This window comes from Eptatretus burgeri, chromosome 1 (genome assembly GCF_056783735.1).
Source record: "Eptatretus burgeri isolate ZD-2024b chromosome 1, Ebu_testis_v1, whole genome shotgun sequence".
Lineage (NCBI taxonomy): Eukaryota > Metazoa > Chordata > Myxini > Myxiniformes > Myxinidae > Eptatretus > Eptatretus burgeri.
In genome coordinates, this window is record NC_140961.1 from 148,612,937 (window position 1) to 148,638,329 (window position 25,393).

Here is a 25,393-nt window from a genome sequence, read left to right on the forward strand (position 1 = left end):
GATTAAAAAAGATGGACACCATAGGGACCTTCAGTTCCTTACACAACAGGAACATTCAGGAAGGAAAGCAGGGAATTTGATGGAGGTGGGTTTGGGGGATTAGTGGGGGTCAAAAAGATCGTGGTTTTGGATTGGGGAAGATGAGAAATGGCATTGCACAGCTGTTTTGAAGACCCGGAGGGAAGGATGGGGTTGAAGAGTGTGTGGGAGTTTTTTTCCAAGGTGGAATAAAACAAGAATGAAAGAGTGAAGGTGAGCAGTGATTCTTGAGCAGGGGGTTGCTGGTGAACCTTCAGCACCCTGCAAAATATGGGGGGGGGCATATCTCAGACAGAGCAGGGGGGGTGAAGCCATAGAGGAGATGGTGGAAGACAGAAAGATGACCGACATGCCTGCGGTGAGAGAGTGAGAGACCCAAAGTCTGACCTCATCACAGGATACTCCAATTATCCAAAAGTCCTTGGTTTCCACAGCTTGAAGGTGAGAAATGTGAGAGGCTGGATGACCAGCCGAGAGAGGAGAGCAATACTCCATCACACTGTGGATTAAAGCTTTGTATGTGGTCAGGAGCTCAGTTGTGCCGTGGAAGAACTTTGCACGATTGAGGATGCTCAGTCAGCGACTGGATTTTGAGGCCAGCTTGGAAATGTGGCTTTCCTAGGAAAGATCATGATAGAGAGTTAAACCCAGAAGCTTGAATGAAAGAGTGATTATGGGATATTCATCGGAGCCTTTTTCGATGCTGAATTCCGAATAATATTTCGCTTTCAATCAACCATTCTTTTTTTCAAACTTCAGTCCCAACTCATTCTTCTCACCCCTCACTCTCAAAACAACCATCCCTCTCTTCTCCCTCCATGCCTCCCTCTCACCTCTCTCAAAAACTCCCCCCTTACCTTTCTCCCACCATTCATCCCACTCACTCATCCTTCCCAAAGTTGCCTCCCTCCCATCCACAAAGCTGGTTCCTTCCACTGCCCTCTCACCTCCACCTCTTCCCTCCACCTCGGTACCTCCTCAACTGCTTTCACCCCACCCTCTTGTTCCCGCTCCCCGCCAGCACCACAGAGCCTTTTCTCCTCCTCATTCGGCCCCTCCCTTATTCTATTCTGCAATCCCCCACACTCTTTCTTCAACCCTCCTTATCTCCCCCCTCGTCCCTTGTCATGCACTCGCCCCCCACCCCCTGCACCCCAAGCCTCCTCTCCTACCTCTTCATTAAAAGTATGGACATCAAATGTCCGGGGCCTTCGGTCAAACCTTTCAGATCTTTCCATACAGGTTGCCACTGACAAACCAGATATAATATGCCAAACAGAAACTTTCCTCCCCCAAGACGTGTCTGACTTCCAAGTATCTCTCCCGAGATACTCCCTCCTCCGGTTTGACAGATCTGAGCCTCGCTCTGGTGGAGGAGTTGCTCTCTTCATCAAAAACTCTATTCCTCACTCTCCATGCACTGCTTTTACTCCCCCACACCCCAAGGAATACCTCTGGCTACGGCTTCCCTCCACTCCCACCTCATGTTTATTTGGGTGCTGTACCGTCCACCAAACAGTGATGACTCCATCTACATCTCACTATCTGAAAACATTGACCAACTTCTCTCTTCTCATCCAAACTCTCTCTTCCGCAGATGTGGCGACTTCAATTGTCATCATGCCAGTTGGCTTGGCGTGGGTACCTCTCCCAACTGTCATGAAACCTCAGCAAAAGCTTTCTGCGACTCATTGGGACTGACTCAATCGGTCAACTTTCCTTCCCGGATCTTCACCAATGGTACTCCATCTCTTCTGGCTCTGATTTTGACAAATTTTCCTGACAATATCTGCTGTTCTTCCTCCACTCCAATCGGTTCTTCTGACCACGTCCTTGTCAAACTGGACATCTCTCTGGCTATTATCAGCGAACCACCTCACCGCCGTCGAGTCTGGCATTTCACTCAAACCGACTGGCAGGGTCTCCAAGCAGCCCTCCAACTTATACACTGGTCTCCTATCTCTACTTTCTCCAACATCAACTCATCCTGGGAATTCATTCAAAGAAACTTGCTCTCCCTCTTGCAGAGATTTATCCCCTCTTGTCTTCAGTTGTCCTACCCTTCCTCCTGCCCTTGGTTAACTGAAGGCTGTGGTGAGGCAGTTTTCATGAAACAACTTGCCTTTGCCTCCTGGAAAGCAAGCCAAACTTCGGGCAATCTCAGTTCCTTCAATAAAGCTCGGAACAAGTGTGTATCTACACTCAGGAGAGCCAGAAAACAACATCCTCTCTTCTCAAGTCTGAACTCTCAAACCTCTCTCCCTCCTCAAAATCCTGGTGGCGTCTAATCAAATCTGTTTCTGGTGTATGTTCCCCCTCCATCACCTCCCTTATCTCAAAGGGCCGCACTGCTGATACCGCACGTGAAGAACCTGAATGCCTTAACTGAGTGTTTGCAGCGAAATCTTGTGTCCAAAACCCATCACTTTCTCTTCCCACCTCACCCAGTCGCACCCAAATGTCCCTGGACTCTGTGTCCTTTTCTCCTGACAAGGTGGAAAGCTTGCTGTCAAACCTAGACTCAGATTCTGCAACCGGTCCAGACGGCATCAGCCCACGTGTCCTCAAAGCCTGCTCTTCTGCTCTTGCTCACCTTCCCTCAGTTTTATTCACCCTCTCATTTGCTCAAGGTCATCTGCCATCTGGTTGAAAATCAGAAAACATCACTGCCCTGCACAAAAAAGGCGCAAAAACAGATCCCTGCAACTACAGACCAATCAGCCTTCTCCAAATCATCAGCAAGGTTATGGAATCCATCATCGCTTCAAACATCAAATCCTTCATCTTCTCTAATGGCTTGATTTCTGATCATCAATTTGGTTTCAGACAAGGTCACTCTACCCTGGATATGCTGCTTCTGCTCTCCCAACAATGCATGGAAGTCCTCAATGCCAGACAGGAAAATCGAGCCGTATTCCTGGACATATCACGTGCTTTTGACACAGTCTGGCAGCCTGCACGACTCGCCAAACTCTCTTCCCATGGTATTCAAGGCCATCTCCACTAATGGCTCGCAGACTTCCTCTCCTGTCGCCGTAACCGTGTGGCCCTAAATGGATTTCTTTCATCCCCTCTTCCTGTCCAGGCTGGAGTTCCTCAAGGTAGTGTTCTGGGCCCTGTTCTTTTTCTGGTTTTCATCAATAATCTCTCCAACTCGATGGAAAATCCTCGATATCTCTTTGCTGATGACTCCACCCTCTGCCGTACCATCGGTCATCCCTCAAACTGGCAAGCAGCAGCTTCTTTGCTCACTGCTGCTCTGGATAAAATCACAAACTGGTCCAACACGTGGAACATGTCTTTCAATCCGCACAAATCTCATACTCTCACTCAGTCTCTTCGAAAGGACCGTTTAGGAATCCGCCCCCCAATCCACTTTCTCAACAATCCTCTGGAAGAAGACCTTTCTTTAAGGCTTCTGGGACTAATGATCCGCCATGACCTTTCCTGGCAAAGCCATATTTCAAACCTCGCCTCCAAAGCCAGTCGCCGACTGGGAATCCTCCATCGTGCAAAGTCCTTCCTCAGCCCACCTTAGCTCCTGACCACTTACAAAGCTTTTTCCCGCAGCCTGATGGAGTACTGCTCTCCTTTCTTGGCTGCTGCTCCTGCCTCCCACCTTTCTCGGCTTAACGCTGTAAGAAACCAAGGCATTTCAGATCATTGGCATTTCCTGCAATGAGGCTGAGTCTTTGGACCTCTCACTCAATCACCGCAGGTTGGTCGGTGGTCTTTCTGTCTTCTACCGTCTCCTATCCAACCTCGCCCCCCTGCTCTCTCTGCGATTTGTCCCCACCACATTTCCGCAGGTCGCTCAAGGTCCGCCAACAACCCCCTTCTGGTAAAACTACTAAAATCAGGAATCACTGCTCACCTTCACTCTTTCATTCCTCTTTTTTCCCGCCTTTGGAATAAACTCCCTCACTCTATTCATTCCCATTCTTCCCTCCAGGTCTTCAAAACAGCTGTTCACCACCACCCCTTATCATCCCTCATCCAAATCATCGATCCTTTCTACCCCCGCTAATCCACCCAAGCCCACGTCTTCAAATTCCCTGCTTTCCTTCCTGAAAGTCCCTGTAATGTCCATCTTCTATTCCCCATGTTCCCCATCCCATCCCTCTCCCTTCCACAGATCTCCTAATGTCTCTGTTCGCCCACTGTTTTGTCCTTCCCACTCCCTCCCCTCTTGTCTCATGCCCCCCCCCTTGATGTGCGTTGTGTGTTAGCTCTCATATGACCCTCGACAAGGTATACAAATATATATATATATATATATATATATATATATATATATATATATATATATATATATATATATATATATATATATATATATATATATATATATATATATATATATATATATATACAACACACTAAGAAGAAGATCAAAATAAAAAAAAAACATTCTCACCTTCCCCCTCCTCCTCTCTTCCTTCTTTTGGTCAAACTGTCTGGGTACATATTGGGCACAGGCCATGCCAGGAAACAAATTCTCCCTATCCATGTATGTGCAGCTTGTTGAATGCTGCATGTACATATATGTGTTTTTGTATGTATTGCTATGTTATGTGTGTACGTGCATGCTGCACTGTCGATTGTGTAGTGGGTACCATTATTGCTTGATTAGTAATACCCCGATTGTAGAATTGTTGGCAGATGGTCACAGGGAAGCACACAGGCATGCTGAGACCAAGCTCCTTTTATATATTAAAAGGGAAACCTGGAATGGAAAAATTTAGAGAAGCAGGAGCACCAGGTATTGCAGGAAAGCATGGACTTGATTTCCACAATGAATAGCAAGTGGATGCTGGGGCAAACAGATGCTGGAGTAGATATTGCAGACAAAAGAATAGAGATTGCAAAAAGGTACATTGCTGGTGTACAAATGCCACAGTAAAAATATCACTGGTTGATTTATTGTAGACTAAGCAGCATCTGACTTATAAGCTCCCGGATGTAATAACACCCTTACTTATGAGCAATATTGCATGAAAATATATTCAGTTAGATATCATAAATTACCAACACCTGAGGTTGCCTTCGGTCTTTGGACTTCCATCATTCAATGATAGAGATCGTAGTGAAGGATAACTTGTGAATTCTCGAGCATATGATAGGATCAGCACGCATTGAATCTACTCTTAAAACAAAGAAGAGAACAACAACAAAAAACGAAAAATAAAGAACTGTGGGGAATCTAATTAACAGTGGAGAATGTAATCTATATTTGATTGTGAAGCAGCCAGTAAATTTCCGAGTCCCTTCGCGGATACAATTATGGAGGAAGGATGCAATGCCCAGCATATTTTTAATGTCGCCGAGACGGCCCTCTTCTGGAAAAAGATGCCAGACCACACCTTCATTGCAAAGGAGGAGTGGTCCATGCCAGGATTCAAGGCTGCTAAAGATACGTTAACCATATTGCTTAGTGGTAACACAGCTGGGGATTGTAAGCTAAAGCCCTTGGTTGTTTAATGTTCTTTAGACCATAAGGCTCTTAAGAGCATCAGCAAGCTAACTCAAAGGCATGGATGACCATAACCATGTTTGCAGATTGGTTCACCCGCCATTTTGAACCAGATATGAAGGAATATTGCACGAGCCAGAACTTACCCATCAATATTCTGCTTATGCTCAACAATGCTCCTGGGCACCCTGCTTTCTGGATGATTCCCATCCACACATTAAGGTTGTGTTTCTACTTCCCAACACAACCACATTACTACAACCTGTGGATCAGGGAGTGATCAATTCCTTCAAGCTGTACTAAAAGCGTAGGACCTATGCCCAAGTACAAGGGGCAACAGAAGGTGAGGACGGTGTAACATAAGGCCAAAGAGAAGTCAGCCAATGAGAGAAGGCTGCAAATATTTTTACAATGGGAAGTAGGATAGGGGTGGAGGGAAACCTGGACTCATTACTCCAAACATTAATTCCATTTATGACACAATAAAGGGTTTTCAGGGCATGCAGTGTTCACTGCCCTCCTTCAGCCAGATAAAAAGGCACCTGTTACCAGAAGCCAACAGAGTTATTAAATTTCCCTTCGACAATGTTCACAGTAGCCATTTGAGTTATTTAATATGCAGTGAGCCGACAGAGTTATTTAATATTTTGGCGATTTCTTAATATTGGTTAAATGTATTTTAGGAAGTATAAGAGCATATAATAAATTCTGCTCTAATTGCATGTTCATCTATGTCAATATGAAAATCAAAAGGCTGTTAGGGGAGGGGACTAGCTTTTATTTGAACAGCCCTTTAATTCCAGCACAAGAAAGAGAAACTTAATATTAAATTAATTAAACTTAATTTTTTTACAACAAGTGCATGCATTTTGTTTTAATTTTCTGTATTTATTTGTTATTCATCAATGTCTTGGACTCTGACCAGGGATCTGACAGGGATACTTAATTCCTTTGGCACCAGGTATCTTTGGAGAAACCTTGGCTATCGCTGGTTGGACTTTGTGTCCAATGAGCGGTTGCTGAAAGAGACTCAAATGAGATTTGTTTCCTGCATAGTCCGGGAGCATCAGCTGCGGCTGTATGGACATGTGTCTCGTTTTCCTGATGCTGATTCTGCTCACCAGGTTCTCTCAGTGAGGGAGCCTCATGAGTGAAGGAGCCAATGGATGGATCACATGCCTCCGAGTTGCAAAAGGTTGATTGGCATCTCAATGAGATGGGGATGGGCCAGGCATCTGCCTGGGGGATGGCAGTGACATGCTGCTCCGGAACATGCCCCCATACCTGACCTGACCTGACCTTCAGATGAATATTAAACTGGATACCCCTCCGCACTTTCGCCTCAAAGCTGTGTCTAGCCTGGGTTTGAATCTCAGACCAGATCCCTATTTTCTCCATGTCACCCTCCACTATAATTTGTTATTCTTCTCTGCTCTTGCTTGTTTTCTGCAAGCCATGGATGTTTGCTGCAACCCTTCTGTTCTTTTGTTTGTTTTCGGTATCCGTTATATGTTACAGCTCTTCAACAGCTTATAGTCAGGTTAGAAACAACACAGAGGCTAAACATCTCAAAAATAATTGTGCTCTCTCTTTGCAATGTACATCTTTGGAATGATGAGATTACGTGGACTACGTGGTAGGTTTGTTTCATGTGTGGTTGATTTGCATAGTCATAAGGTGTGTGCCCTTCCAGTAAAGCATTGGAGACATGGCTGAGACCATGATGCATTCTGAAGAAGGGAAAGGGCAGTGTCATGCACATTGGTTGGAGAGGGAGGATGGGGGTCAGGCATGGTTGCCTGCAATATTATCATGCTTAAATTGAAAATCATTCAATTCAACTGTTTAACTTCTGAATATTTATTTTTGTGGCACTGAAGGGACACTTGTTGCAGAGACAAGAGCAAGTGTAATCATACTGTACTCCAATGAACTAGATGCATTGCCGTTGATTGGAGAGCTTATTTTACAAAATGTCACTGGGAAAACATGGATCGCAGCATCTGACTGGATCACATCACAGCTGTATTCAACATCTCGATATGTTCACATCTTTCAAGGCACAATCGGTTTTGGAGAAAAATCAGGACAAATTGCAGAATTTCAAGATTTCCTCAGAAATGTGAAGCCAAAAAAAACAACTTTTTTATTGAAGGGAGATTATATCAATGGAAACCAGGTAATGAGTATCATAAATATAATTTATATTTTCCTTATTATGACGAAAATCAAAGGGCGCATAGCTATATTTTTATCCCACAGACACATAATCAGTACCAATGATTTACAGACACCAGCTGCATCTATCTGGTGATCTGGAAATTATTAAATGCTGATATGTTTAATTGAACATCCTTCAATCATATAAATTGTAAGTCTCACCCTGTTAGTCTGGTAGGATTGTCAAATAAATCCACCAATCAGTTTCCATGGCGAAAACCTGGAGAAAATTCAGCCTCATCAACTTTAATGCCACAGACACGTGATCTGACAAATTTCACACTCTCACTGTTTTTTCGAAAAGATCGTCAGATCCATCGCTTTTACATTCTTAACAAGCCTCTTGATGAAGTTCAGTCATACAAACTCATGGGGCTCACGATCAACTTGATCTTTCTTGAGTAAACAACATTTCCAAGTTCGCCTCCTAAGCCAATCTCCAATTGGGTCTCATCATGCAAAGTCTTTCCTTTGCATACCTGAACTCTTATCCACCGAACAGCCTTCATCCACAGATTAATGGAACACTGCACTCCCCCCTGGGATGGTGCTCCTACCTAACACCTTTCTAAGAGGAAAGAAAAACCTTCAAGATCACTGGATTCTCTCAAGAATAAGTTGAGTCTCTGGGCCTTTCAATTTCACAGCACAGAAAAGTGAGTGGTCTCTCTTTTCTGGAAAACCCTGTCTGATCTTGCACCCTCTTCCGCTTACATGCTCTGTCCCCATGCCCCCAAGTTTCTGCATGATGCTTGTGGTCTGCCTGTGATCCACTTTTGTGAAACTCCCAAAATCCAGAATCGCTGCTCTACTCCACTCATCATCGTTCCTCCTTTTTCCAACTTGAGGAACTGAGCTGTCAGGAACCATCTCAGACAATGTACCATCCACAACTTTGATATTTTATTCCATTATTAACACTGCCCAAGCCCACCACTTTCCAACCTTCCATTTTTAGCTTTTCTGGAATTTACATTCCACTTAAGGCATTGTCATCGTGCACCGTCTATCTGCCGTCCATCTCCTTTTTTGACTTCTCCAGCCAAACCGCTGGACCGATGCGACTGAAATTTGGCAGCAAGGTTTGATAAAGGAAATTGCAAAACTCACTCCGGTCACATGATTTAACCAAAAGACAGACCAATTACTGCAATGTAGTCCCAATAAGGAAGCCAGACATAACAATACACGTGCGTGCACGTGAACATACGTGTGCGCACATGCACACACACACACACACACACACACACACACACACACACACACACACACACACACACACACACAGAGACAGACAACCACACACACACACATCCACACACATACATACATGCACATTAATACATACTTGAAAATATACATCCACACATGCATACACATATAAAGTACATATACATACAAGCATAAATAAATAAACACACAAACACAGATCTATTATGTGCAGGTAAGTACTTACAAAAGCTATTTTATTTGAATTTATAACCTTAAATTATAAGCATTTTATTGATTTCCCAACTGCCCGGATCATCAGCTGGGCACCTTTTTTCATCGAGGTTTCAATCCTTTCATCCCAGAACCTCTCCAAACGGTCAAAATGGTCGACTTAGTAAACTTCTTCAAAATTTTTCTCCAGACCCACCAGTTAGAATGCTGCCAAATCTTTTTCGCAACATTAGACTAGGGCAGGGATGTTGATTATATTGCAGAAGTCATGCAGATCAGGTGACCGGGAGTGTGTCAAAATGGCCCACTTCAGCAACTTTTGTAAAAATCACATTAATTCCTTTAAAATATCTTCTTCTCCAGACCCACAAGTCAGAATACTACCAAATTTGGGTGAAAGCATGAGGACATCTTCCTAATTTAAAATTGCAGAGGGCTTGCTGATCATATGAATGGAAGTGTGTCAAAGTGGCAGTCACGCAAATTCTTTCCAAAATCTTCTTCTCTCGACCCACCATTCAGAACATTACCAAATCTGGTTTGCAACATTAGGCTAGTGTAGGGATGATAATTATATTGCAGATGTCATGTGGATCACATGACCAGATGTCTTTAAAATGACTGACAGTCTACTTTTGGGAAAATCACATTAATTCCTTTAAATATCTTCTTCTCCAGACCCACCAATCAGAATGCTACCAAATTTGGGTTGCAATATTAGGCCAGGGCCCAGATAAGCTACAGGCCCAGTGGTCTTTTTTTAATTCCTGATAGTTTGTGGTTATATTCATCTTGTTCACTCCCCTGTGTCCTCCCCTTGGACCCGTTCTTCCCCAAATCCATTATTTATCAGTCTCCTTCTATTTTGTCTCTCAACCCGGTTATTGGTGTGTCCTGCTCCATTCTTTTTTTACTGTACCCTTTTCTCTGCAACATCCTGATCCATTCTGTGTTCCAGCTCCTTTATGAGCTGCAGTGTTGTATACAACAAGCCTCACCTTCCACAATAACCTCACAATAACCAGCCAAAGGGCTGTTTTATACGAAAGCTGGCCTGTAAAACCAGCCAGTAATCTTGTATACTCTGAGATTCCAAATCTTCCCTTGAAAAATCATATATCTTCACAAACTGCAAGGCTTAAATTGTTCATAGAATAATTCAGTAGTGTTTTCGTCTCTCCATTTGCACCTCAGCATCACAATGCTTTCTGCTGAATTCTATAGCATCTGAAGCCCAAGATTGATGTAACGTCATGCAATAACACTGAAGCATAAGGGATATTCCTCTCACATCGAAGGCATTCTCTATTTTTTTCGACTGCCACTACCTTGTTCTCTCTCTTTCTCTCTCTCTCTTTCTCTCACTCTCTTTCTCTCACTCTCTTTCTCTCTCTCTCTCTCTCTCTCTCTCTCTCTCTCTCTCTCTCTCTCTCTCTCTCTCTCTCTTTCTCTCTCTGTCTCGCTCTCTCTACCTCTCTCTCTCTCTCTCTCTCTCTCTCTCTCTCTCTCTCTCTCTCTCTCTCTCTCTCTCTTTCTCCCTCTCTCTCTCTCTCTCTCCCCTTTACCACTCCCCAGATTATCGAGGATTTACAAAATCTAGCTGTTTTCTATCATCAGGAATGTAATCAAACCCAGACAATGCAGCTCAAATGCAAGTTCACTCACTCTAAATCATCCTGTCAGAAAACTTGGTTATTGAAACTCCTGTTGAAAAGAATGTGGATATTTTGGGCGCAAGAGGGTGCTCTTTTTATTTTGACACTCGCAAAAGGAGAGAACAACCAAATAAAACAGATATTTCAAAAAGTAATATCATTGCTTTGAATCTGAGAGCTTTGTCAATCAAACGACTTGTGAATTGTTTCGCAAAGAGAAGACTTGACACCCATCGATATTCTAAACCAGGAGGTTCAAGATCTCCAAAGATCATTGGTGAATTTATAACGTTTCTATGAAGAATGCCACCAAGAACCCTATTGTGAAGAATCCAGTGAAGAGAAGAAAAACCAAATTCTTTGAATTGAAAGTCAAACTTAAAATGAAAATCCACACAATGAAAGTACGAGTGCTTGTGGGATCTTCCTGGTAGAGTTCAACTGTTATACTTCTTTGGGTACTTCAATCTTGCTGCAATTTTCAAGTTTCTATTCTGTCTTAGCTCAGATTTACATCTCTTCAATTTCCCTGAAAAAGTGTAAGTTCTCTCTCTGCCTCAGAGGAAACTCATAAGTCAAATTCCATCAGCATGAAATGCTAATGTAATTGCAAACTATTTGATAAGTCAGCTAGCTGCAAAAGTCCAACGGCCTTCATGCACTCTTAAAACTTCATCTAAAACTACAAGTTTGAAATAAATGTGTGAGTTCACCGTTCATGCTTTTAAAATTTATTCTCGCAACTAATTAAAATACAGCACCTGTGAGCCAAATTATGGTTCCTTGCCTCAGTTTGATGGTATTCACTGAAAACATTCTTCCTTTTCTGATAAACTATGTCCTTGTCTTAAATTTGAATGTGTTTGGAAGAATGAAATATCATTTGAAAGCATTTCATACTCAGAACACTTAATTTCAGATGTTAAATAATTTCAGTGTGTGCACTCATGTTCACTTCTTGCAACTTTTGTATAAAAGTGTAAATTTTACCTTAATTTGTGAACTACACCAAACCATTATTTAATTTAACTGCAACAACACGTTTTGCACCCTTAGACATGTACAGTGAAACAAAGCAATAATTTAATATCAAATTACCCAAACTACATGAATATCAACAAGACAAAAATATATTTGACAAACAGTGGGGAACATATAGGAGAAGAAAATCCACTTTATCGGAATGAGAAATCATTGAATGATTATATAATTGAATTGTGGGAAGATGTTTTCAGATGCACCTGGGATGGAGAAAAAATTGAACTTCCACCGTGCTCAGGCGAAGAATCATTTGATAAAGTTTACTCACAGTTTACAGATGTTTCCAAACTATATTTGTCATATTATACCTATCTGACTGTACATGCTGTCGCGCACGCCTTGATGGACATCCAAACTTGTACATCCCATGGCAGTCCATTGTACAATGGGACATGTGGCAGAATATCTGATTTCCATCCATGGCAAGTAAGAATTAATCGTTCTTTGTTTACTGTTTCTTTATTGTGAAGGAAAAACAACAATGTGTTGTGAGCAACGTGGTTAAAAAATACTAAATAAAATAGCATTGTTTTCTTTGTATCACACTCTTTTCAGCTTCTGTTTTATATGCAAAAAGTGAAATTTAAAACGGATTTGGGAGATATGTTTTTTGATGATTATGGTGACCCTCCTGGACTTTATGACTTAATAATTTGGCAAAGAGTTGCCAAGAGTAAAATAATATTTAAAACCATTGGATACTATGATTCCAAAGCCTCACTGGATAAGAAGTTTTTTGTTAAAAATGATGGATATTTTTGGAGTGATGGAAATAAAAATGTGAGTTTTCTTTTTTATAAAGTTACAACAGTAATAACTAAAGTATCTTGCATATGTATATTAAATAATATTCGAGTTATTTTCTAAAATCCTCTTGAAATTTTGGAAAAAAACACAAAAACATTGCAACATTGTAACTTACGTGTCATAAATGACGCTTGAACACAGTCATTATTAAAGTTAGAAAGTAAGATTAATTTGCCAACCTATTATGAGTAGGCCAGGCAATGCTGAATCAAAATGCAAAGCACAACAACGTCCGCTTTGTACTGAAACTAAACTTGACGTCAAGAATGTACATTTGTATATTTTACTTTGAACAATTTATGTAAAGAAAAAAAAAATGTACATTTTATTGATTTGACTCCTCAACAATAAATGTTTGTTGAATGTTTGATGGCAAAACCTCAAATGGTAATAACAAGAATAGGACTGCGCATCCTGAGACTCACCTGGAGCAACAGTCACTCAAACCCCCCAATGATTCCCTTAGACCATGTTTTTTTTTAATACCATGAACCAACTTTGGTACATCACGGGTGATAAAGGTTGTTGTCAAGTTTCATCGAAACTGTGTGCGTGGATTCAGAGAAGAGTGCAAATACCTAATTTTGGGGGGTCAACCCCCCAGACAACCCCCACCCCCTCACGTAGACACCCTTAATGAGAGTATGTGTTTTTTTCAGCTCAGATTTTTGAGCGCAGATTTTGATCAGCAAAGTTGAGCACAGATTTTGATGTGATCAATAAACCTTCGTTCGGCATCAAATATGATGGTTTTGATCAAGTTTCATCAAAATCATGCATTTGGTTCAAGTGATAATGACGAAAGTGTTTACTGACTGACCGACTGACTGACTTACTTACCTATGGACACTACTTGATCGGATAAGCTCACCTGACTAAAGTCCAGGAGAGATGATGAAAATAATAATAATCACAACAATAATAATAATAATAATAATAATAATAAAAATAATAATAATAATGCATCACATACAATGATTCCGGTAAGTATAGGACAAAGGTAAAGTCCAAAATACACGTAAGACATTTAGGTAGAAACAGGTTATTATTATTCAATGTTCTACAATGCTGTTTTGCTGAGTTCTGATCAGGTGCATCACCATTTAACAACATTCTATGAAGATAAGTCCTGGTTCATCCTTGCCCATGACGCAACCACTGTGCTGTGTGCCAGGTGAACACCTGTTGGATTGGCTGAATGCAATTCCCTTCAGATCGAATAATATATCCAACTTGTCGCAGTCTTTGTGCTCACAGCACTCGGCTCGGTGGTTTAAACTTGGCACATTCCTCATTAGTGATCTGCGTTGACCAATATATCTTGAAAGGTGCTGTAAGAAGGTGTGAATGTGTACCATCAATTTCCTGCTGAAAGATCTTGGTCAACGTCCAAGTGTACGCAATGTATAACCACACTGTTTCAATGGTGGCATAAATTATCTTGCTTTTCATCTTGTCAAGCTGACCATCAGAGTCCAATACTGGATTTAGACACTGCCAAACACTACTGGATTTCACAATCATTTATATGTGATGTCGCTGAAAGACATGTGGATTAGAAATGGACCCACCCAATTAAAAAAAAACTGTGTGCAGTGTTGCAGTGTGCTCACAGCTCCAGCTGCATTGCTGCAGCTAATTTTTATATCCAGGTCCTTTAGGATACTTAGTACCTCCATCTTGGTGGTGTTGATATGCAGTCAGACTTTGGCTGCTGCTTGCACGAGGTTAGTGAACATGCATTGCCCACCAGCAGCTGAGTATGAAAGAAGGGCTAAACTTGTCCACATATCCAAGAAATGAAATCTGTTATCTGCGTGGTGGCTACTGATTCTTCTGCATAGCTGAAAAGCATCCTCTTCAGTTTGGATGGCGGTATGAAGCACCAAATCAAGAAGAAGGAGAAGGAGAAAGAGAATGGGAGTGAACGTATCTACCTGAAGTCCCACGGAGTTGATGTAAAACATCTCCAATAGCCCATTTGGTCTAATGGCAGTGGCCTTAGTGTTATGGTACAAATGATTGATACCATTGATGAGAGCTTGAGGAACATTATACAAACGTAGGATCCTTGGAATGTACGCTCTTGACACACTCTTGAATGTTTTGTGGAATCCAACAAAAATCACCACAAAATCAGTCTGATGGACGTTCGTGCTTTTCCAATGACTGCGTAGTGCCAAGATGTGCTGCACTATGCCTTGGCAGGGTCGGAATCTATTGAGGTCAGGTCGCATGTACAGCCCTCGCACTGGTTGTTTGCATTTCAGCAGCACTTAATTGTATGGTTTTGCTGCAGAGGACAGAAGCGATATTCTGGGATGCTCCTCTTTGGTGCACCCAGTTTATTTTTGGGTTCCCACAATTTGTGCTGTTCTTCACTTATCAGGGAGATCCATTCCTTTCAAAACATCGTTCATGATTTGAATCATTCTTCCAGCCACTGAAGGAATTTGAAGGACTTCAACTGAAATTTCATTTAGGCCAGTTGCTTTTCCACTTGGGCAATCCATAGCAATCTTGCGCACTCCTTCAGGTTGATTGCAGTGTCATTGATGTCAGCAGGAGATCGAAGGCTGACGTCTTCAGGGCGCAAAAATATATCTCAGGAAGTGGTGGTGCATTGACAATTCCACAAAATAAGCCTTTTATATCAATCATTTATATGGTGTTTTATCAAGATTCTTTTATTGTCGTTACTTATTTTGTAGGTCTTTGAGAGTCCAGTCTGTAAGCCCAATTCTTACAAAGGTGTTTGATTGTGGAATTATTTCAGACATATGCAAAATTATAATTAGCTTGGAACAATAACAACTTGTGTTTGAAGTTGTTTAAAATGACTTGTCTCTGGATTGTTTGAAATTACTTTTGAATTATTGATTCAAACTGATTATTATTTTGATTATTATTTATTTATTTTTGATTAATATTGATTATTGATTGGAAAACACACACACACACACACACAAACCTCATCCACTTTCGTAAATTGTAAAGTATTGGCAATTCCTAAAACTTCATATAATTCAAAGGATTGCTGTAAATCATGTAAATTTCACAACCTCATTGCTCATTCAACTTCATTTAAACTGCAAAACTCAAAACATAGTTCCCTTAGCTAAAATAAGAGCCTTAACCTAATAGCAATTGGCTGGTTTCCCGACAGGCCACTGTTCTTCCTTGAGGTATCGATTTCGATTCTTTCATCCCAAGAGCTCTGCAAAGGTATAGCACAATATCTCAAAAAGTTTTGGTCAGATTTGGACGAAACTTTGTGGAAAGGTTGGGTGTTTGACAAGGAGGAATCATTTAGATTTTGGTGAAGATCTAGTTCAGGATTCGGACACAATAATTTTTCAATATCTAAAGTGATTCTTCATAATAGAGAGATGGGGCCAAAAACGATCTAACAGCATGGCATTTCAAAACGTAGACACGTTATGACAAAACTTGATGGATCAATTTGGTTGGTGACAATAACAAGGTGATAAGGTTTTGTTCTTTTTTGCATACAAGTCGAGGTTCATGGAAGAGCTAGTACACTGAAAGGATCAGGATGTAACAGACAAAAACAGGATTCAAAAGGAACAGTGGTGATGCAAACAAAAGGAGCAGGAGAGAAAGGGGGGAATCACCAATTGAAGAGTCGAAGGCCAATATTGAGGGAGATTTGGACAAACAATGGCTCTGGGGAGGCATGGGGGCATGAGAGGATGCATGTGGTGGACAACATGTATCAGAAGGAAACTCTCAGGAGGAAAAACTGGAAAGTTGGAAGGAGGAGTGATTTTGGTGGGGTTAGTGAGGGTAGAAAAGATCATGGTTTTGGATTGGGGACAATATGAGATGGTGGTGACCAGGTTTCTTGAAGACCTGGAGGGAAAAATGATATTGAAGAGGATGTGAAAGTTGACTCCACAGACTGTAAAAGAGAAGGAACAAATGAGTGGAGGTGAGCAGGGATCATGGATTGAGGTAGTTTCTCAAGAAAGGGGTTGATGGTGAACTGCGTAAGCCCTGTAGAAACCTGGGGACTGTGTAAGCCCTGCAGAAACCAAAGCATGGAAAGAGCAGAGGGTGCATACCAGAAAGGATGCAGTAGAAGATAGACAGATCATGGAGTTGTCTGTTTTAGCAAAGTAATAGTCCTATAGACCTATAGACTCAGCAAAAGGAGCAGTGGAGAGAGGAGGAAACACTAACAGCAAAGTTGAATTATTAAAAGGTTTTCCTGAAATCCAAAATGACAGCCAAACTAGATCAAAATTCAAGTATTTTTGCGATGGTTAAACCTTATAATGACCTAATTATAGATGCATTGGGAGGATTCAATGAACAGACATGAGCTCCAACAGACCAAAGATAATTTTAGGCAAGTGTGTTCATCATCTCATCAGCAGTTTCAGAAAAGATTTTGTGTTTACGCACTTCATTAATTTGTGGAAAACATAAACCAAACACTGCAGTGATGATGTTGTACCCCCCCAAAAAAATTATTTCTTGCAAACCATACCAGAAATGTTTTCCAGGTTCCAGAGTCGGTGTGCAGCGAGCCATGTGTTCCAGGAACAAGGAAGGTTGCACGTAGAGGGGAACCGTTTTGCTGCTTTGACTGTGTTGCATGCACAAGTCGAGAATACTCAAATGGGACAGGTAGGTGGACTTATATAATCCACTGGAAGTTTTTCAACATAAATTTTAGGTCGTCAACAAAACCATTCCAATTCCAGTCTCCAAGAATTTCTCAATGAAAGCTTTAAATAATGAGTCTTCTTAAACAATTTTATTTTGTTTGAATGGGAGGGGGAGTTAAGGACTGAAAGTTGGGTGTGGGGGTGGGGGGAGGGGGCATTGAGGCCCATGTCTAAGTATACATGTTTTTTTTCCGAATTTCCCTCAAGCGAGTATTAAACAATGGTAGCAACCATAAGGAATAAAGGTCACAATTGGGCTGCAGGGGTATCGGGGGTGGGGTGGGGGGCAATATTGCATGTCACAATTGAAGCCATGCCTGGGGAAAATCACAAAGGAGGCCAAACAATAAGAGTTATAAACAATACATAAGCAGTCCGTATATTATCTGATGGTGAGAAAGATCAGACTGGCAATGGGTACATCATTCATGTGTAATGACTCATTTGAATACCTTTATGAGCAAAAGGTCATTGTGGATGAGCTTGCAGCCTACCCAGAGGCAGCTGTTGCAATAAGCAAAGAATGCCTCATGGACATCAGGTTTCTTTCAAATATCTTTCAGTTTAGTGTTAAACAACAAGGATGACTGTTTAAAAAGGTAATTTTACATTGGGGGAAATTTACTGAATAGCTTGTAGTTATAATAATTGTACTTCTCATCGGGGTTCCCCAGAAAAATAATTCTCACAAATATGCTATTTATAAAACGTAATATGTAGTTCGTCAAAGGCAGATAGCCTTTTTGGGGAGGGGGGCAAATGAAGACGCTAAAACCTCTGTCATTTGACCCCAGTCCCCCTGGCAAGTTTGGTTGACATTCGATAAGTAACGACTGAATGTATCGCGCTCAGACAGACAGACAAACACATAGAGATACCAAAATGCTTCTTTTATTACGATGACCGGAACAGCGCGATTTGCGATTATATATTTTATTGACTGAGCAAGAAATATTACCAAACAAATCTTTTTCTTGCACAATATTTGTTTGGCTTGTCTTTTTAGACGAGATATATAATTAATATACAAAACTCTTTCTAACCACAGACTGACTCACTGACTGGCTCACTGACTCACTCACTCAGTGATATAAATGTTTAGTACAATCTAGGTTAGGCAGAAAGCTGAAATTTGAGTTTTGTGATTTAACCTGTGCTGTAACTCAACTGCTGTAACTGTTGTAACTCAAGGCCAATATCACAGGTAAAATCACAAAACAGTTGGAAAACAAAAATATCTGCAAACAAAACTCAGCCGGTGCAGACTGTCTGCTCACTGCAGGTCACGTGACCCAAGACAATGGAGCTCACACTGGAACTGGTTGCTCGGCAAGGGCAACAAGAGCCTCTCCCTCCTCTTATGATTTAAGTTTTGCTGTATTTGCATAAAAATTACAATATCTCTAAACTTTTAAATGGAGCTCATTCTAATCAATTATGATAATTGACTAACTTGAGTTATTTAGCAGTTGCATATATTGCTAATTGTGAAGTAATCATAGTCATCAGCAATTTGTTAATTACAAAGTCATCATAGTAGAGATAGCACACTTTAAATATTACATGTTTAATTATATTGTATTTTGGGTCACATGACTTGCCATTTTTTTGGAAATTGTTTGAATAAGTTAAATTGAACCTGGTGTGGCTGAGTGGTTAAGGCGGTGGCTTGGGATCCTTGTGGTCCTGAGTTTGAACCCTGCTTGCTGCTGAGTTAGCATCAGGGTGGTTAACTCAGCATGTCATCCTTCCAAAGGTCGGCAAAATGAGCACCAGATACCAGTATACTGGTAATTATCGCTGCAGGGTCGAAGGTGACTAAAGGTTTGGCACCAGGAAGGGCATCCGGCTGTAAAAACATTGCCAAAAGAAAGGGTACCATGATTGGAGCCTGCAAATAGCTGACCCCCGCTCAGGGATAAATGCTTTCAAATGGGTGATGATGATGTTTGATGAAGTTAAATTAATTTTGAATGTGCAACATTTTAAAATTGTCTTTTGGTTTGCATATCATTGTAACCTCGTACTCTTAAATTTAAAACTATTTCACAAATCAATTCATAAAATATATTGTGATAATTCTGAGCTTGAAAAGAGGAGGTTGTGCCCCTCTAGGGCAGGTCAAAGTAGAGTGGAGTCAGATGTATCTTGGTATTTTGTTTAGCAATTGTTATATTGTATAAACATGCATTGCCTGTGGGAGTTAGCATAGTGTTTTGTTTCTTTTCACCCTCTCTTTCTTTTCTATCATCAACACATCACAAACAACACACTTTTTCTGAAAACTAAGTGTCCACAGGAGTGAACACCGAGTGTCCAACCCAACCTTCTTGCACTGGACCAAAAACCAATTGCCCAACCTTCTGCACAGGAACGTAAACTACTCTGACAATCCACGGTGACCACAGCAAGAAGGGGCAAAACAACGGTGTTCCTCTGTCACATTGAGTGTGGAGGACAAGAGAGAGCAAATAAAAGGGGAGTACGGTGAATATACTGGTTCTGGCTCACTTTTCCCCATGTAAATGAATGGGGGATTTTCAGCGATTCATATTTTTTCCGAACAAATAAACCCCCTTTTTATCCCAAGGTATATTTATTTGTCTCCCCTTTTAACCTGGCGACACTTTTTTACAAATAATCAATGCAATAAGATAAAGATTTGTTCAAGTAGCAAAGTAGTAATGTGATTTGTTCAAAGTGATTCCAAAGAAATATCTGAAACGTCTAAGCCTCGGGACACTCTTTATCAAATAACTGATGCATATTGTTTAGCTCACTCATTGAACCTATAAAGATTTGTTCATTCTCAAATTCCTTCAATAGTTTAATTTTCTTTGCACAATAATCCCCATCTAAAACATTGAAAAACAAAACATTTGAATCTTTATATTTTTTAAGATACCCCTTTTGTGCCATTACGAAATGATAAACTTCTCTTAATGCTCTTGTTTGACCACCTCCTGAGCAAAATATCATTTTGAGATTATAGTAAATTGTTTTTTCATTGTTCAATTGATAACCATCAAAGTTTTCTGTCCATTCAAGGATATTCATTTTTTTCTTTACATCCTCGAACTTACTACTTTGTAAATTCATTCGCTTATTTGTTTTATTTACCTTTGTTTTAGTTATTTTTTCAATAAGACTTATTTGATATTTTTCACATTCATTATGTTTTCCATTGATATACCAAGACTGAGATTTTCTCCACTCTTTAGTTTGATTAATACTTGGTTTGACCATTTATATATTGCGAAAAAACGCGGCGGTAGCCCTTAAAAAACCCTAACCCATCTTCCCATCGTTAAAACGCAATCTATTTTATGCACTCTGTCATACAATATCCATATGGAACACAATCTATTCCATTATCTAAAATAAATCTCTTATCATCAAAGGCTCCTAATGCCTTTTTATTTACTTCTTCACTATATATGTTATGTTTATAACTTCTTATTGCATTCATTTTCCTATATTCTTCTTTCTTATTCATCAAACAATTATAATAATTTCTAAAAGTTATTGATTTCTTTATTACATATTTCTTTATTCCCTTTAACCTCTTATCAATCTGATGACCATACTTATAAGCATATGCCTTTGCTCTCAATCCAATAAACTCACTCATTACTTTTCCACCCAACTCATCCTTAAACTTACCAATAACCTTTTCATTCTTTTTGGAAAATAACTCACTCTTCTTGCTGAAATTACTTGCATCATATACTCCAATATTTTTCTTAATATCTTTATAAACATCATCAGTTTTTATATCTCGGATAAAACTATCAGTGTCCATATACAACAATGAAACATTTTCACCATACTCTTTCTTTAAGTCATTATACAAATAATCATACATCAATATCTTTGATAAATCAAGAACTGCTGTTCCAATATAAATTGGTTTATCCATTACAATACTTTCCTTTTTAATATGAATTGCAGAAAAGTTCTCTGAAAAAACCTCTTCTCTCTCAAAACTTGGTTTATTTATCAATCTCAAAGCTTCTTTCCAAGATGTTGCAAATCTAATGTTTTGCATGTTTCTAACATTTTCCATTGTCTTTCCAAATACAGCATTATTCATTAATTTATAAAAGTTCCCTTCAAATTTTACTTTTGCATTTGCTCTCATATCTGTATTGAATTGAATATACTTTTTCACCCAAGGACTTTGTTTAAATTTTAAAACTCTATGAATTTTAGCTACTCTCAATCCTTCTCTCAAAAACTGTTTTAAGCTTCTCTGATGCAAAACATATCCCTCTTTATCATAGAATGTTGTTAATAACTTTTCTGTTGATTTGCCTTTAATATTAAAACTTTTATGATAATCACTGAACCATTCTTTCTTTGTGGTTTCTTTCTCACATGCAAAAGGAAGGTCTTTATGCTTATAATGAAGATCACTCGGGTACCTCAAATCAACTTCAAAATAATAACCTTCTTCTTCGTCATTCAATTCCTCTTGAGAAGAAATAACAATATTCATCAAAGCCTTTTCATAATCCTTTTCTTCCACCCACTCTAATTTACCATAAGGCAGAGATTGAGACATTGCCCATCCATACAAATTATTAGCATCAAAGTACATCAAATAATTACTATCTTTTTCACTATCATAATTTGGAAGATATTTATTATTTGCTTTAGCATATCTTTTTGAACATACTTGTGATATTCCACCTCTCTTGGACTTCTCAATCATCAAAAGCATATCAACATCACTGATTAAATCTATATCTTGTTTTGTCATTTTCAACATTGCACTCCAAGCTAAACCAGGAGCTGTGAAATAGTGGGCAGGATCTAATCCATAACAATTTTTATTATGACAGAGTGATCTAAAAGCTTCAAACACATCAGCTAACAATAAAACATCTGTTTTTAGATATAAATCATGATATTCTCCAAGGTTCTTTATGTTAAATATTTTCCATATTTCTTGTGCGTGTTTATATTCCTTATCACTTATCTCTTTTTCATAAAGGTTATTATAGAAACTTTCTTTTGAAGGAAGTTGTGTTTCTTTAAATCTCATAAATGAATCCATATAATCATAAGGATAAATTTCCTTACTTGTAAGAATTTTCTCTTTACTTTGAATTTCATTCCTTGTTTGAATTTCCTCTCTCATGAGAATTCCTTCTTTAATCAGAATTTCATCTTTAATCAGAATTTCCTCTTTAGTTAGAATTTCATTCATTGTTCGAATTTTCTTTATAATTAGAATTTCATCTTCAGTTAGAATTTCTTCATTAATTTCCTCATTAATTCGAATTTCCTCTTTACTTTGAATTCTCTCTTTAATCTGAATTTCCACTTGAGTGAGAATTTCCTCTTTTGGAAAGAATGAATTAAGATTTGGAAAAGAGTCCGTGGAGCTGAGATTTGATGCGAGGTAGGCAAGTGGTGTTCCCAGAAACTTGTAAGAATCTAGAAACCTAATACGAGATAAAGGTTTTGTGAATATCATTTTTGTAAATGAAATATACTTTTGACTTGTGTTTGTTATGGCATAAATATTCGCAGGTGTTTTTGAAAGTTCATTTATAAATAGATGTGTATCATAATTGGCGCTGTTGTGAAGAAAGACTGGAATAAAAGAAGGTAATTTATAATTAAGATTACAACAGGAATGAGCGGGACCTCTATATTTACCAATAAGATGACAATGATCCCTAACTTTAGACTGCTTATTTTCCCCCTCACAAATATGACAGATATTGTTCTTTCTAAATTCTAATTTTTCTTCTTTGGTTAATTTCATCGGTTCTTTTGTTTCTTTCATTAATTTAGTGAGTCTTATACAATCCTTTTCTAATCGTTTTACAAACTCTTGTGAAGCTTTATTTCCACTATAATGTTCAAGTTTGTTATACTTTTCTCCAACAGATGATTTGATATAATAACAGAAACCACAAGGAATATGTTTTTGATACTTATCTGCATATGATTCTTTTGGATTAGGAGAAGCAGTATTTATCTTTTTAAGGATACACTCAAAATCAGCGTATATCACAAATGGGTGCATGATAGATTTATTATAATCTTCAAAAGAAATCTTTTCACCAGGTTTAGGCATTGTAATTACAGCTGATTCATGATTACTACAATATTTTGAATGTTGTTCTAATCGTCTTTTGTATGAAATGAATTAAGACATCGCTTACAAGGATATATTTTGTTTGCTGTTCTGAATACCTGAGAAGAGATTAATCTTGATAAATTATTGATGTATGTGTAATGTGAATTCGTTCCAACACTAAAATATAAAAGATCAATGTGTGTTTCTTCATTTTTATAGTTGTTTGAAATTTTTAATATTTGAACTTTGTTTGTATCCGTTAATCCATATACATTAATAGAAAGATTATTCTTTTTCTCAAATTTAGGAATATCTGTTAGTGGCATTGGGAATTTAAAATCTTTAATGTCCAAGGTATTCTCATATTTCATATATTGTTTTACTCTTTCTGAATTACATTTTGGTGGATGAAAGTGAGCAAGAACAGACCAGAGAAAACATTTATTATCATTGTTCTTAATATTAACAACTGCCTTCTTTAGTTTTATTTCTTTTGGTAATTCAATATAAGAAGAAGCTTTAAGAGGGTTTCATTTTAGAATGTGTATGTCTAAAAAGACGATTTTTTTAATATTGAATCCACTTCCTACCACTGTATTATCAACATCCTCCTCTTGTTTTGATAGTTCTTCATAAACCCCACTATTCAAAAAATCTTGAAATGATGTTATAAAATGAAGATCTGTTCTCATATAATGAGTTTGTTCTTCATCTTGTCTTTTCATATTCATTTTCACTCCCATATAAAACTTTAAAGTTTTCATTTCTTTAATGTCTTTTTAATAACTTTTTCACCATCAGGTTTCACTCTTTCAATTGATTCAGCTATTGATGATGGAACGGGTTCTCCAAATTGAAAAATCCTTATTTTTATATGCCTTTTTAATGCCCCATCAGTGTTTTCAATATAATAGTCTCCCTTTACTTTAAACTCATTTTTCTTGTGTTTTTGTGATTGAAGATGTCTATTATAACTTCTCTTCAAAACATCCTTTGAACAGATATCACAATGTTTTCTTTCCAACTCAAGAGGAGATATTTTATGAAATAGATTAAATGTGTGTTTGTTGGTTCGGAGGTGTTTTCTATAATGTTTATATTCGTGATTACAAACATCGCAGTATGTTGTATTCACCTTATTTATATAATAAATCTTTGCTTAAACTAAAATTTTCTTGATGAAAATTTCGTTTATTTTTCAGGTGAATCTGTGCTAAAAACCATTTTATCCTCCAACTTTTTCACTTAATAAATACAATGTTTCAAGACACAAAAGACAAGTTTCAATCAATCTCTTCATTTGTTAAAGATACTGAGAAATATGTCAAGGATGTAAAATTGAACAAAGATAAATATAACAACTATTGGATAAAAACAATTATGGTAAATAATATGAGTTCTTCAATTTCCTTCAGTTGAAAAGCTTTTAGTATACCTGGTAGAACATCAATTAAAGTATCTCTAACAAAAGTTTCTCCTCTCCTTCTGGTAATATATTCAAAACTAGAAAAAGCAATGAAACAAGAAAAAGTATCAAAAAACAAAAACCTTATGGATGAAGCTTTAGAAAGAAAAGATAAGACCATCTGTAATATGCAAGGAGAAATTTGTATTTTTTTCAACAACCCTAAAGATGTAAATCCTGATGAAATAAAGGATGTTAAGATATCAGGTGAAATGACATTTCGTTCAATAGTAGTTAACGATCATTTTAAAATTACCTTGAATATAAAAAAATGTTGTCGTTGAATTTGGTAATGAAAAAAAGTATACGATATCGATGGTAATATTATTAAATATGAGTCAATATACAACTAAAAGTATCGATGAATTTCAGTTTAAGTAAAGTTGTACTTTATAAATATGCCAGACTTTCCTGATTCTCCATTTGACAAATTTGAGAATTGTCCTGCGTGTGAAAGACGGG

The 25,393-nt window shown here is 38.6% G+C and overlaps 2 protein-coding genes across 2 annotated transcripts in view; both read left to right on the forward strand.

Moving 5' to 3' along the window:
• LOC147035721 (extracellular calcium-sensing receptor-like) overlaps nt 1-14,654 on the forward strand; it is a 47,598-nt gene extending 32,944 nt beyond the window's left edge. The window contains exons 4-6 of the mRNA XM_085869230.1: nt 7,393-7,691; nt 11,887-12,297; nt 14,523-14,654. Coding sequence (XP_085725356.1) covers nt 7,393-7,691; nt 11,887-12,297; nt 14,523-14,654 — 842 coding nt within the window. The remainder of the gene's footprint in view (nt 1-7,392; nt 7,692-11,886; nt 12,298-14,522) is intronic.
• Nucleotides 14,655-17,172: 2,518 nt separating this feature from the next.
• The window catches only part of LOC147035722 (extracellular calcium-sensing receptor-like), a 42,092-nt gene continuing 33,871 nt past the window's right edge, over nt 17,173-25,393 (forward strand). Inside the window, exon 1 of the mRNA XM_085869242.1 lies at nt 17,173-17,331. The gene's annotated coding sequence lies outside the window, so the exon portion shown is untranslated. The remainder of the gene's footprint in view (nt 17,332-25,393) is intronic.